Source organism: Capricornis sumatraensis, chromosome 2 (genome assembly GCF_032405125.1).
Source record: "Capricornis sumatraensis isolate serow.1 chromosome 2, serow.2, whole genome shotgun sequence".
NCBI classification, from domain to species: Eukaryota; Metazoa; Chordata; class Mammalia; order Artiodactyla; family Bovidae; genus Capricornis; species Capricornis sumatraensis.
In genome coordinates, this window is record NC_091070.1 from 146,717,753 (window position 1) to 146,733,971 (window position 16,219).

At 33.5% G+C, this 16,219-nt stretch overlaps 1 protein-coding gene across 6 annotated transcripts in view; it reads left to right on the forward strand.

Annotated features, from left to right (window-relative positions):
- DPYD (dihydropyrimidine dehydrogenase) overlaps positions 1 to 16,219 on the forward strand; it is a 933,909-nt gene that overhangs the window by 227,513 nt on the left and 690,177 nt on the right. For all 6 annotated transcript variants that reach the window (XM_068962754.1, XM_068962769.1, XM_068962775.1 and 3 more), the window contains exon 5: positions 15,211 to 15,372. In XM_068962754.1, coding sequence (XP_068818855.1) covers positions 15,211 to 15,372 — 162 coding nt within the window. The remainder of the gene's footprint in view (positions 1 to 15,210; positions 15,373 to 16,219) is intronic.

A 16,219-nucleotide genomic window follows, 5' to 3' on the forward strand; every position in this document is an offset into this window, starting at 1 on the left:
CTAGTAGTAATTCTACTGCTTGCTTAAAGAATATAGATTAGATATGGTCTCTGAACTTCAGAAAATTTAAAAAGCTAATAAAGACATCAGAAAAATATACAGTTATCATAAATTTATATTAACAAAATCAATGATCAAAAAAGTATAGTACAAACAGAGCATATTGTGGCATTATGTTTCTAGTTGGAAAATGGTGAAAAATGTAGTTTTTTAAAGGAAATGTTATTTGAGCAATGGTAAAGCCTTTGACTGTGTGGATCACAAGAAACTGGAAAATTCTGAAAGAGATGGGAATACCAGACCACCTGAACTGCCTCTTGTCTGTATGCAGGTCAGAAAGCAACAGTTAGAACTGGACATAGAACAACAGACTGGTTCCAAATAGGAAAAGGAGTATGTCAAGGCTGTATATTGTGACCCTGCTTATTTAACTTCTATGCAGAGTACATCGTGAGAAACGCTATGCTGGAAGAAGCAGAAGCTGGAATCAAGATTGCCAGAAGAAATATCAATAACCTCAGGTATGCAGATGATACCACCCTTATGGCAGAAAGTGAAGAGGAACTAAAAAGCCTCTTGATGAAAGTGAAAGAGGAGAGTGAAAAAGTTGGCTTAAAGCTCAACATTCAAAAAACGAAGATCATGGCATCCAATCCCATCATTTCATGGGAAATAGATGGGGAAACAGTGGAAACAGTGTCAGACTTTATATTTTGGGGCTCCAGAATCACTGCAGATGGTGACTGCAGCCATGAAATTAAAAGACGCTTACTCCTTGGAAGAAAAGTTATGACCAACCTAGATAGCATATTCAAAAGCAGAGACATTACTTTGCCGACTAAGGTCCGTCTAGTCAAGGCTATGGTTTTTCCTGTGGTCATGTATGGATGTGAGAGTTGGACTGTGAAGAAGGCTGAGCACCAAAGAATTGATGCTTTTGAACTGTGGTGTTGGAGAAGAATCTTGTTAGTCCCTTGGACTGCAAGGAGATCCAACCAGTCCATTCTGAAGGAGATCAACCCTGGGATTTCTTTGGAAGGAATGATGCTAAAGCTAAAACTCCAGTACTTTGGCCACCTCATGCCAAGAGTTGACTCATTGGAAAAGACTCTGATGCTGGGATTGGGGGCAGGAGGAGAAGGGGACGACAGAGGATGAGATGGCTGGATGGCATCATGGACTCGATGGACATGAGTCTGAGTGAACTCCAGGAGTTGGTGATAAACAGGGAGGCCTGGCGTGCTGCGATTCATGGGGTCGCAAAGAGTCGGACATGACTGAGCGATGAACTGAACTGAACTGAACTGAACTGATACTGTATGAACAGGATGGATATTGGTACGGATGAAAATTGTATTCTGTTTAACCAGAACAATCTACAGGCAAAAGCACTGCTTCTTCATGCATATCTAGTGCTCACCAAAGGGTCTGTCACAGAGTAGGGCTCATAAATACTTGGTGACTGGTGAACTGAGTACATGCACACATGCACGCTAAGTTATATTAATTAACTCAGGGAAAAGTATACATTCTCAAGTCAGTTAAACAGAGATCGGTGCGGATGGTGCAGAAAACTGGAGATCTAGAAATGAGATTATTGCATTTCTACAATGTACATAAATTATTATGCCTTTACTTGCATGTTTCTCTGCCATTTCTTTTCCATGACTTAGTAGATTGTGGTAGTTTTTCTTTCTGTACTTTTTGCTCTGATTTGCTGTCTTTCTTAATCTACTTCCTGACATGAGGTTTCTTTAATAGATGTTAAAATCTTAAACTGTTAGAATTAATATTTTAAGAAAGCTTTTTAGGAGAAAAAGCCTAGGGGAAGGGGTGGGGGCTTAAATTTATTAAATCTATCCTGTGCTTCATAATGTACTAGGCATCTTATCTGTCAAGCATTTTAAAAATATTTAACATAAATATGACTAATTAAAAAGGAATTTTGATTTGTATTTCTTAAGTGATGAAACCTGTGCTAAGAGATAATACAGTTTCCTCAAGTCATATGGCTTAAATATGATTCAAATTCAGGAGCATATGGCTCTGAAATGTGTGTGTGTGTGTGTGTGTGTGTGTATGTGTGTGTGTACCTGAGTATGTGTTTTCTAGTTTACCATCTCAAGGTCAGATAAAAACTTTATTTCCTACAAGAATTAAAAAAAAAAAATTTCCTTAAGTGAGACCAAAATAAATTCATAGTTCTGGTCTACTCTTGTAAAAATCTTATAAAATTTAGTGTATGTATTACAACGAAGGATTTTCAGAAAAAAAGCAGCCAAATCTATTCTTCCATCCTCATTTGTCTTCACAAGAATGTGAGTAATAGGAGGGCAGGAGGTTTTGTGTATTTTGCTCATAATTTATTCCCACCTCTCCTTTACCAAATACATGAAGATCCATAGATTATTTATTGAGGGATCGTGACTGGCAGAGATGTCCTTTTCCCTTTCTTTTTGTATGTACTACTAGATATATTTTCTATTCAACTAATGTACATCATTACATTCACCATTATATAGCTCCATCCAGAAATACAAGCAATGTTAATTCACCCTTCTCACACATGCAAACTTACTGAAGTTTAGCCCAAGTATTTTTTAAATGCAACAGATTGGAGTTTATCTTGGAAGGGTGCTTCCATCTGTGAAAACACTCATTGGAAGAAGGAAGAACACTTTAAAATAAATCCACCAGCTGTATTGATAATGGTGTAGTGACATGAAGGCCTGAATATGATAGAACTATTTGTTAAAATAGTTATACCATATGAGAGAATAGCTAGCTTGTGGGTTTTTTGTGTTTCTTGATACTGACTTTAAAAATCATTAAATTGTGGAGGGATGACACTAATGAGGTTTCAAGCTATAATTTTAAAATAAAAAAGAATAAAACCTAAAGTTTTCTTAAAATTAACTCACATAAATGGCACATGGGGTACCTTAAATTCTGCTTTAAAAATCTCGATGAGTAATAGAAAATTCAGTTCCAGCAAGATCCTGGGTAAGCTAATGGACTGGATAGCATTCAATGCCTATTCTTTTGTGTTGCTATAAAAGCAGCAAATATATCAAGCATCATTTTGTCTCTAGATTTTTGTTAAAGAAGGGTAAAAGCTGTCATCCAATATGTATAAAATAAATCTGTGCACAAAAGATTATATATTTATTTTGTATCCCCCCTAATATAGCCTTCCTTGTCCATTCTTTTTTTCTTTCACACAATAGAAGACTAATATACTTGTGACTGTTTGAATAACATGAAGAAACTAGTGAAGTGGTTGTGTATTTTCAAGGGGACTGCTGGGGTGTCTTTAAAGTACCCTTCTAAATTTAAATATTATAGCCTTTGCTATTAGAAAGGTTTAAGAGCTCACAGAATAAGAGTCAGAACTCTTATTTAGAAGGAGGGCTCAAAAAATCTTCCCACTTACTATGAGAGAAATAATTGATATTGATCGTGAAGTTCTGATGGGAAGAGTTGAGGAAGTGTTCTCTTTCTAATATGTTCCTTAATGTCTTTAATTCTAAATAGCCAGATCTCTACACACAGAGTTATCTGCCATTTCTTCAAAGTTATTTGTAAGAGGTGAATTGCAAAGATGACTTCTGAATCATTGCCTAATTTTGTTTCAGCCCATTTTCAAAACCATGTTTCTATGTTCTGTGATATATGCCAATACTTTATTTTTTTAGATATAACTGTGTCTTCTTCACATTCCCAGTATTTCTGCTCCCTTTTTGAGAATTTCCACATAATCTATACATAAATCTTCCCAGCTAGTCCCTTAGTACCAGTACCCTTCTATGAATATTAAAAAGCTTCAATTAAGTACCAAATTCTTACCCTGGAAGTGAAGGTTCTCCATAATATAGTTCAAGTATATTTTCCAAATATATCTCCTAATCATCATTTCCTGAACGAATGAACTCTTAGCCAAGCTGCCAAGCCATTACACCAAATTTTGATTATTTACTCTTTTCAGTCCACAACAACTCGTATGTCATTCCCTCTCATCTCTTAGTTCTGTCAACTCGAGTCATTTGAATGCCACCAGTTTTAAAACTAAGTCTAAATCTTAGCCTGAAATGACCTCTTATACTGATAGCAAACCATTTTGATTTCAGAGAGTGAATATTCACCTTAAAAAAAATTGTCTTGGTGATTTTTTCATTTAAGGAATGTTCAATAATACTTGTTACTTTTTAAGAATTTTATAGCCTCCTACAGGAATATTCCCAAGCTCATTCTGTGAGGCTACTATCACCCTGATACAAAAACCAAAGATATCACACAAAAAAAGATAATTATAGACCAATATCACTGATGAACATAGACACAAAATATCCTCAATAGAATGCTAACAAAAAGAATTCAGCAACACATTTAAAGGATCATACACCTTGATCAAGTAGGATTTATCCCAGAGATGCAGGAAATTTTCATTCTACACAAATCAATGTGATACATCGTATAACAAACTGAAAAATAAAAACCATATGATTGCATAAATCAATGCAGAAAAAGCTTTTGACAAAAGTCAACATCCATTTATAATTTAAACTCTCCAGACATTGCACATAGAGGGGACTTACCTCAACAAAATAAAACCCATCTATGATAATGCTATAGCAAACAGCATTCTCAATGGTGAAAAACTGAAAGCATTTCCTGTAAGATCAGGAACAAGGGAAGGATTTCCACTCTCACCTCTTTTATTCAAGATAGTTTTGGAAATCCTAGCCATGGAAGTTATAGAAGAGAAAGAATTAAAAGAATGCAAAGTGAAAAATAGGTAAAACTGTTACTGTTTGTAAATAATAGAGTGATACTATACGTAGAAAACTCTAAACCCTAAAGATGCTACCAGAAAACTACTAGAGCTCATCAATGAATTTAGTAATGTTGCAGTACACAAAATTAATACACAGAAATCTCTTGCTTTTCTATACACTAACCACAAAAGATCAGAAAGAAATTAAGGAAATAATACAATTTGCCACTGCAACAAAAAGAATATCTAGTAATAAGCCTATCTAAGGAGTCAAAAGACATGAACTCAGAAACTGTAAGATATTGACAAAAGAAATCAAGGTACACAAACAGGTGGAGAGATATACCATGGTCTTGGATTGGAAAAATCAATATTGTGAAAATGACTCTACTACCCAAAGCAATCTACAGATTCAGTGCAGTGTCTATCAAATTACAAAGGATATTTCTCACAGAATTACAGTAAAAAAAAAAAATACAATTTGTGTGGAAATACAAAAGAACTCAGATAGCCAAAACAATCTTAAGAAAGAAAAACAAAGCTGGAAGAATCAAGCTCCCTGACTTCAGAGTATAAACTGCTGTGTCAGTTGCTCAGTTGTGTCTGACTCTCTGCACTCCATGGACTGTAGCCTGCCAGGCTCCTCTGTGCTTGGGATTTCCAGGCAAGAATACTGAAATGGGTTGCTATTTCCTTGGAGGATCTTGTCGAGCCAGGGATCAAACCTATGCCTCTGTGTTTCTTGGATTGTCAGTCAGATTCTTTACTGCTGCACCACCTGGGAAGTTCATAGACTGAACTACAAAACTACAGTAATCAAGACAGTATGGTAATGGCACAAAAATAGAAATATAGATCGATGGGTCAGGACAGAAAGCCCAAAGAGAACTCCATGTGCCTATGGTCACCTAGGAGGAGACAAGAATATATAATGGAGAAAAGACATTTTCTTTAATAAGTGGTACTGGGAAAACTGAACAGCTGCATATGAAAGAATGAAACTAAAACCCTCTATAATACCATACACAAAAATAAACTCAAAATGGATTAAAAACTTAAATGTAAGGCTGGGCACTATAAAACTCTTAGAGGAAGCCATAGGCAGAATGCTCTTTGACATGAATCACAGCAAAAATTTTTGTAACCTACCTGCTAGAATAATGAAAATAAAACAAAAATAAACAAATGAGACCTAATATAACTTAAAAGCTTTTGCATAGCAAAATAAACCATAAATTAAATGAAAAGACAGCCCTCAGAATGGAAGCAAATATTTGCAAATGAAGCAACTGACAAGGGATTAATCCCCAAAATATACAAACAGCTTATGCAACTCAATATAAAAAACAAAAACAAATAACCCAATCAAGAAAATGGATGGACTACCTAAATAGACATTCTCCAAAAAGACAGACAGATGGACAACAGACACATGACAAAATGTTCAACATTGCTAATTATCAGAGAAATGCAAAGCAGAACTACAATGATGTATCACCCAACACAGGTCAGAATGACCATCATCAAAAAATATACCAATAACAAATGCTGGAGAGCATGTGGATAAAAGGCAACTGTCTTGCACTGTTGGTGGGAATGTAAATTGATACAGCCACTATGGAGAACAGTATGGAGGTTTCTTAAAAACACTAAAAATATGATTACTATATGCCCCAGCAATCCCCCTCCTGGGTAATTCCTAGATAAAACCATAATTACAAAAGATACATATATCCCAGTGTTCACTGCAGCACCATTTGCAATAGCCAGGACATGGAAGCAACCTAGATGTCCGTTGACAGATGAATAGATTAAGAAGATGTGGTACCTATATACAGTGGAATATTACTGAGCCATAAAAAGGAACACAATTGTGCAATTTGCAGAGGTGTGGATGGACATAGAGACTGGTACAGATTGAAGTAAATCAGAATGAAAAAACAAAGATCATGTAATATCACATATATGGAATCTAGAAAAATGATACAGATGAACTTATTAGCAAAGCAGACATAGAAAATAGAAATAGAGAATGGACGTATGGATACCACGGAAGGAAAGAGGGGTGGGATAAATTGGGAGATTGAGTTGATCTATATATATATATTATGTATAAAATAGATAACTAATGAGAACATACTATATAACAGAAAGAACCCTTCTCAGTGCTATATGGTGACCTAAATGGGAAGGAAATCCCAAAAAGAGGATATGTGTATATGTATAACTGATTTACTTTGCTATACAGCAGAAACTAACACAATATTGTAAGGAAACTATAGTCCAATAAAAATTAATTATAGCATCCTATAATTTTATTTTGGTGTAAGGGTTACACTTGAAGCTGTGAGATTGTTGATGAGTTACTAGACAGTTTTATTGTCAATGATAGGCTGTGATAGATCAGGTCCTAGTAGTTTGACAGCTGTGGCAAATTGTGAGCCATAATGTAATTTAAAATGTTTTGTTTCATTATATTTTATTTGTTGTGATATATATATATATATATATATATATATATATGTATTTCTCTCCTGTCATTAATTTTTTGTGCTTAAAATGAATTTGGGGCTCTTAAAACAACCAACATCCTTATGGAAAAATCCTTCAGTGTTTAATTAGATTATGTTCTTTCTACATTTTTTTCCTCAAATATCCTGACAAGTTATCTGCAATTGACATTTTTTGCCATGACACTATTTTTGTATTATAAAAACTTCTAATTATGCAATAGGATATTTTACTCAGTGAGTCAGTCAATACATATTTGTTAATCAATCATGTCAAATGTTCCTGAGGTGACAAGTAAGATGAGGAAAGAATACTTAAAATGACTTTGAGATTTTTCTCTAGCAGTGATTTAACTGCTAGTTTAATTGTAGGTGGTGAGTTAGAGGATCAGTGGGTTTAAGTAGGAACTAAGGAAGTTTGCTTAGGAATAGAAGATTAATTTTAAGTTAATAACTGTTTGGTATGAACAGTTTTATGTTTGCCATTATTAGGTAAAATTATCCAAAACCATAACAAAGTACAATGAAATAAGTCTGTATCTTTTTGATGCTATACTGAAGCATTTTGTAAGTAAATATAAGGTGATTTCTAAGTATTACTTAATTTTTAGGAAAATAAACATGAACTTATTAATTAAAATATTAAACTGTAAATTTACATCTTTTCTTTTAGATTTGTGTACAGTAGAGATGCAATTTATCTTTTTTTAGTAGAAAAAAATATTCCAAAAATTTTATTTTATTCCCTTCCAGGATACTGATGGCTCAACTGATAAAGAATCTGCCTGCAATGCAGGAGACGTCCTACAATGTAAGAGACGTCCTGCAATGTAGGAGACCGGGTTCGATCCCTGGGTCAGGGAAATCCCCTGGAGAAGGAAAAGGCAACTCCCTTGGAAATTCCATGGACAGAGGAGCCTGGCAGGCTATAGTCCATGGAGTTGCAAGAGTAGGAAATGACTTAGAGACTAAACCACAGGATATTGTCCAGTTTTGCATCTAATTTAGCAATCCTATTCAAATATCCCTTTGCTAAAAGTTTTAAATTTTCTACAAGAATTATTGTTATTGCCTTCCACAGTGCCTATATAATTTCCAGTCCTGTATGTATACTTTTAAAAAATATAACAGCTTTTTTGAGATATAACTCATTTTCCATACAATCTGCCAATATACAGTGCATAGTTCAGTCATAGCAAATATATTTGCAGTTACACTCATTACTGCAATCAAATTGAGCATATTTTTATCATCCCAAAATGAAATCATATACCTATTAGCAGCTGTTTCCATTTCTTCTCAGAGTCCCAGTCATAGACCATTATCAATCTGTCTTCTCTTTATTTTTGCCTATCCTAGATATTTTCTATAAACAGAAACCCAGAATATGTAGTCTTTGTGAGTAACTTCTTTCACTTAGCATAGTATTTTTAAGGTTCATCCATGTTGTAGGATTTATCATTACTTCATTACTTTTTATGGCCAAATAACATAATAATATAGATTATATGGATATGTTTTTTTAGCCTTATATCAGTTGATGGATAATTGAGTTGTATTTTGTTTTAGCCTTAGAAATAACACTGCTATGAGCATTAGTGTACAAAGTTTTGCATAGATAAATTTTGTGAATGTTCTTGAGTACACACCAAAGAGTGAAATTCCTGAATCTCATGGTAACTTCACTCTTAAAACTTAAGAGCTGCCAAACTAATTTTCAAAGCAGCTACATCATTTTCCAATCCCATCAGTAGTAGATGAGGGTTCCAATTTCTTCATATCCTTGCCAACAGCTTTTACTGTATGTCTTCTTGATTATAGCCATCCAAGTATGTGAGAAATGATATGTCTTTGTCATTTTGACTTGCATTTCTCTGATAATATTGAGCATCATTTTTTATGCTTGTTGATCATTTGTATATTTTTGAAAGACTATTTATACTAATACTTTGCTCACTTTAATTGGGTATTTATATTTTATTAGTTTTTAAACTTTTTTATTAGTGAGTTGTAGATTTTCTTTATATAATCAAGTTGGAGATTTCTTAACTGGTTTCCTCCTGGGTTGTCCTTTAACTTTTCTGATGGTATTCTTTTAATTTTGATGAAATCCAGTTTATCTTTTTTTGCTGTTGCTTGTGCTTTGTTGTCTTATATAAAAACCATTGCATAACCTAGTCATGAAGATTTACTTGTGTGTTGTCTTCTAAGAGTTTTATAGGTTTAGCTCTAAAATTTAGATCTATGACCTATTTTTCAGTTCAGTTCAGTTCAGTTGCTCGGTCGTGTCTGACTCTTTGCGACCCCATTGACTGCAGCACACCAGGCTTCCCTTTCCATCACCAATTCCTGGATCCTGCTCAAACTCATGTCCATTGAGTCAGTGATGCCATCCAACCACCTCATCCTCTGTCATCCCCTTCTCCTCCTGCCTTCAATATTTCCCAGCATCAGGGTCTTTTCCAATGAGTCAGTTCCCATCAGGTGGCCAAAGTATTGGTGTTTCAGCTTCAGAATCAGTCCTTCCAATGAATATTCAGGACTGATATCCTTTAGGATTGACCTATTTGATCTATTTTTAGTTAACTTTTATCAGTGGTATGAGGTGGAGATTCAGCTTCATTCCTTTGTATGTGAAATTTGGCTATTACTGCATCACTTGTTGAAGAGAATGTTCTTTACCTCTGGAATTCTAGGAATCCTTTTAAAAATCAATTGAACATAAATGTAAAGGTCTTACTGGATTCTCAGTTCATTCCATTGAGGTATATTTTTATAATTTTGCCATTATGACTTTATCTTGATTACCATAACTGTGTGATAAGTTATGAAATCAGAAAAATGTGATTCTTCTAACTCTGTTCTTATTTTTCACGGTTCTTTTGGCTATTCTGATTCCCTTGGATATTCACATGAATTTTAGGGTCAGCATAATCATTTTAGCAAAGTACAAACCAACTAGGATATTTAGAGGGATTACTTTGAGTGTATTACTATCCTGACAAGAAACTTTCCAATTTATTACCATGGATGTATTTTCCATTTTTAAGTCTTAGTTTTTTTCTTCAGTGTTTTGTTGTCTACAGAATATATGTTTTACACTTTTTTACTTAATATAATTCTAAGTATTTTTGATGCTCTTCTAAATATAAACATTTTCTTTTGATTTTATTTTTGATTTGTTAATTGCTAATATATAGAAATACCAGTTAATTTTTATGCATTTATGTAATATATTTACGGTTGCTGTGTTTCTTGTGTGTGTGTTAAAAGTGTTAGTTGCTGAGTTGTGTCCAACTCTTTGCAACCCCATGGACTGTAGCCTGCCGAACTCCTCTGTTCATGGAATTCTCTAGGCAAGAATACTGGAGTGGGTTGCCATTCCTTTCTCAAGGGGATCTTCCTGACCCAGGGATTAAACCCATGTCTCCCACATTCTAGGCAGCCTTTTACCATCTGGGACACCAAGGAAGCTTATTAGTATTCTCCAGAGAAGCAGAATATATCATATATAGATAGATAGATATACATAAAAAATCAGTGTATATATCGTTAATATCCTAGCTCAACCAAAGAGACAAGTTTATCCTTTCTCCACCATTTTTATGCTATTCAGGTCCTCAATGGATTGTATGTTACCTACCCACATTGAGGAGAGCAATCTACTTCTCTGAATCCACCAATTCAAACTAATTTCATATAGAAACACCTTCATATCCATGCCTCAAAGTAATGCTCAATCTAAGCATCCCAAGGCACCAATTGATTCATAAAATTAAAGATAACGTGCTAATAATTTTTAAATTAACTTTATTAGGATTTTCTATGTGAAATATTATTCTATCATTTGTTGTTGTTGATTCGCTCAGTCATGTCTGACTCTTTGTGACCTTATGGACTACAGCATGTCAGGCTTTGCTGTCCTTCACCATCTCCCAGAGCCTGCTCAAACTCATGTCCATTGAGTCAGTGATGCCACCCAACCATCTTGTCCTCTGTCGTCCTCTTGTTCTCCTGCCTTCAATCTTTCCCAGCATCAGGGTCTTTTCTAATGAGTCAGTTCTTCACATTGCATTAGGTGGTGAAAATATTGAAACTTCAGCTTCAGCATCAATCCTTCTAATGAATATTTAGGATTGATTTCTGTTAGGATTGACTGGTTTGATCTCCTTGCAGTCCGAGGGACTCTCAAGAGTCTTCTCCAACTCCACATTTCAAAATCATCACTTCTTCAGTGTTCAACCTTCTTTATGGTCCAACACTCACATCCATACATGGCTACTGGAAAAACCATAGCTTTGGCCAGACAGACCTTTGTTGGCAAAGTAATGTCTCTGCTTCTTAATACACTGTCTAGGTTGGTCATAGCTCTTCTTCCAAGGAGCAAGTGTGTTTTAATTTCATGGCTGCAGTCACCATCTGCAGTGATTTTAGATCCCAAGAAAATAAAGTCTGTCATTGTTTCCATTGTTTCCCCATCTAATTACCATGAAGTGATGGGACCAGGTGCCATAATCTTTGTTTTTTGAATGTTGAGTTTTAAGGCAGCTTTTTCACTCTCCTCTTTCACTTTCATCAAGAGGCTCTTTAGTTCCTCTTCACTTTCTGCCGTAAGGGTGATTTCATCTGTATATCTGAGGTTACTGATATCTCTTGATATCAGCAATCTTGATGCTAGCTTATGCTCCATCCAGCCTGGCATTTTGCATTTTGCTTTCATCAGAAGTGGAAATAATTTTACTTCTTCCTTTGCAATCTGAATAGCACTTACTTCTCTTGCTTGTCAAATTATCTGGTAAGATTTTCTGTACTGTGCTAATAAGAAACACATCCTTTGTTCCTGATCTTTGGGAGGAAGCATTCAGTTTTCAGCATAAAATAAGATGTTAGCTGTTGGATTTACATAGAGGTTCTTTATCAGAGAATAAGTTGATTTGTGTTTGTGGTTTGTTGTAAGTTTTTACCATAAGTTTTGTTGGAGTTTGTCAAATGCTTTTCTGCATCTTTTGAGATGATTGTGTGATTTTTATTCTTTATTCTATTGATACAGTGTATTTGGCGTAATAAACCAATCTTGCATTTCTTGGTTAAATTAGATATGTGTACTTTGGAGGTATTTGTTAAGAATTGATATACATATTTGAATATTTTATAGAATTCATCATTAAAACCAAATCATCTTCAAATGCTTTTTTAATCAACTTTGCTATTTAATGAGTTTTTATTTATTAATGTATGATATAATATCTTTGGCTTATTTTTTGTATATGCTCTTTCTATATGTTTAAGAGAGACCAATGTTAATTTTTGAAAATTAGACTTTGTCACTTAAATGCTTTATTATTGGTCCTTATTAGTGATACTAGCATACCGTCACAAAGATATTGGTAAATGTGACCAAATTTAGAGAAAGAAGCAGATCTTAATCTTTTGAATTAAGAGTAAAAGACATACCTCACAATTTTAAAATGGACTGATGAAAGGATCAAAACTAAAGAAACTATATAAACAAAAATCATCTGATGAAGTATAAAGAATAATCTAATGGGCTTGCTGTTTACCTTCGTAATTATAATGAAAAGAGCTTTGTGTTTCTTTTACATTGTGGTATGTGCTATAACTGAATAATAATATCATAACTAAATTTTATAATCTGTTGAGTAATAAACAGTAGGCTTTCATATAAAAATATACCTTGGTACTTAAGAATATATAGCCACAATATGGCTTTGGATTCTGACTCTGCCACTTATATACTATATGATCCCTTGGCAAATTATTTACCCTTTATGCTTCACTTTCCTTATTTATAACTTGAATCTCATAACACATTTCTACTAGGTATTCACAAAATGTGTATTGAAGAGGCATTTACATATGTTAGATGTGACTGTTGGTTGCTAAGTAGACACTGAATAAGAGAAATATTGTTAATCTACCATGGATGCTGTTAAAATCATGCATTTAGATCTATTTTTGTGTGTGTGTGTGTGTGTTGCAACTTTTTTTATTTTTTTTCTCTTGCTAGCTATCACTTTTTTTTTTGCACTTGACTATTTATTTATTTTTTTTTCTGTTCTTTTTTTTTTTTTTTACTTTATTTGACTTTACAATACCGTATTGGTTTTGCCCTACATTTTTAAATGTTTCATTCAGTTATTCAATATCAGTTTGATTCTTTTTTAAGTAATTATAATATTACAATTGCATTTTTATTGTTTCATGTATTTTGTGTGTCTTTTTGCCTGAATTTTTATTAAAATTAAATGAAAGGTTTTATCTGCTAGCATTACTTTCCGCATCATCTGTGGGTCTGCTTCATTAATTTATTTTTTATCTGGTTATCAAAGATTTAATTCTATTTTTTCTCATGCCTAGAAATTTTTTCTTGAGTGCTAGATATATTAAATAAGATGATTGATGTTAAAAACTTAGATAAAGACCTGGTAAAGTGTCAGAAATGTAGTACAGAGTCAATAAATAGTAAAGATTATTGCTATTCTTTATTATCCTCAATATTGTATCTAGGAATTTGTATTTACGATTGAAGTTAGTCATGGAAATAATGTATGTTTTCAAAGACTTTCAAATGTACTTTAAATAAAAGCTGAAATAAATAAATGCATCTGTTTCATATTGTTAAGTACATTTTTCCTTATCTTCTTTAAAATGTATTTTAGAGTATTTTTATATGTGAAAATGGACAAAGAATTTTATTACAGCTTCACCTATTATTAACATATAACATTGTATAGCACATTTGTTACAACTAATGAAACTATTAATGTGTTATTGGTGGTGGTTTAGTCGCTAAGTCATGTCCAACTCTTTCAATCCCATGGTCTGTAGCCTGCCAAGCTCTTCTGTCCATAGGATTTTCCAGGCAAGAATATTGGAGTGGGTTGACATTTCCTTCTCTAGGGGATCTTCCCGACCCAGGAGTCAAACCCAGGTCTTCTGCAGTGCAGGCAGATTCTTGACCGACTGAGCTATGAAGGAAGCCAAATATGTTATTATTATTAACTAAAGTTTATATTTTCTTCAGATTTCCTTCGTTTTTACTTCATGTCGTTTTTCTGATCCAGGATCCTCTCTAAAATAACAGATTGCATTTAGATGTTACATCTCCAAGGGGATCTTTTGACTGTTACAGTTTCTCAAAATTATCCTTTTTTTTTGACAAAATACTTAACAGCTTTGAAGAATACTAGTCAGATTCAATTTTAAATTTTCATGAAAGGAAAACATATTTCTGAAATGTTCAATATATTGTTCACTATTCACTAAAAAATGATGTATTTGTATAATTTATGAACAAGTAGGATTCCAAAAATTCTTAATGAAATGCAGAAGATTCTAAACTAGTCTATAACAGTCAAATGTGTGGAAGGGAGTGATGAGGGATGAACTTTACAGTCTAGTCTTGTATAATGAGTTTCATCTGCATATTTGGTTAATAGGTTGTTATTGAAGGATGATACTCAACCCAAGAATGTCACAATACATAGTATCCATGGACAAACCAGATGAACTGAATGGAAAGAAAGCCCTGGCCACCCTTAATATAGTTACATGGAGTATATCCTGAATTACCTGAGCATAATTTTTTTTCTTTACTTTTAAGGTTTAGATTTTAAGCCTGTTCAAGCAATCTACTTAACTAACTTTTGTTAAAACAGAAAAGAAATATTTGTAGCAGGATAGAATTAGATGGTTTATTTTAAATTTCAATTTACCAAATTTCATTATTCATTATTAATATATATGTATTGGATACGTGTATGTTTTACTATGCTAACTTGATAGCTTCTGATGCTAAAGACTATTATAACCTCTGCATCTTATACACTGATCTAATAGAAAAAAGCCATCATAATTTGAATGTTAAGAGGTGCATTGTTACATAAGAACATTTTATTTTTGCAGAACTATTATGGAGCTGCTAAGATGATTTTTTCTGACAACCCACTTGGTCTGACCTGTGGAATGGTATGCCCCACCTCTGATCTTTGTGTAGGTGGATGTAATTTGTATGCCACTGAAGAGGGACCAATTAATATTGGTGGATTGCAGCAATATGCTACTGAGGTATGTAAGATATACAATTGTTTTTTCTATCCCTGAAGCACGAAAATCTTAAAATAACTTTAATCCTTGAAGCTTTGTTGATATCCAACATTTTTAGTGTGATATACAGCTACAGTTTAAGTATTTTGTGCCATAAACGATGTTTTTATTCAACGACTTGGCTTCAAAAATGAAATTTCTAAAACCATATGTCAAATTAATTGTAATCCCAGAAGGTTATTAAAATACTTTCACTGAAAGTTATATAAATTGGAGTATCTGAAAATAGAATTTATTCATTAACTTTACGTTGTAGTGTGGCTAGGGGGTCCCATTATGGAAAAAAAAGAAACAAACTATCTTAACTGGATTTTCTTCCTGAAACCATCTTTAATCTTCACAGCTTGAAAGAATACATCAGCATTCTTCTGTAATATTTTTTGAGAAATAGAGGTTATAGTATTATCGAAAACCCTCAAACTGAATAATATTTTTTAACATTATATTTTGTGAACCTATGGATTGAAAGCAGGTGTGTTTATTGTATGCAAATTTACAATGGAATAATATGAAAACATTTTGTCCCTATTTTTCTTATAAGTTTGAGCCATGTCTTTCTTTTTTAATGAATCCTTTTTAAATGACTTTGAAGCTCTGAGACATCTTATTCTCTCTGGGGTCTCCTTTTTGGAGTCAACTACCAGATCAATTCCTGTGTATCATTTAAATGATCAGCTTATATGGAGGATACAGTAGAATTTTTGTAATCCTTGGGGTCTGTTTGGCTAGAAGACCGAATTAAATAACCTGTCAGCACTAGATTTTTAATTAATGACTTCTCTGTCTGATGTTGTCAACTCAAACACAA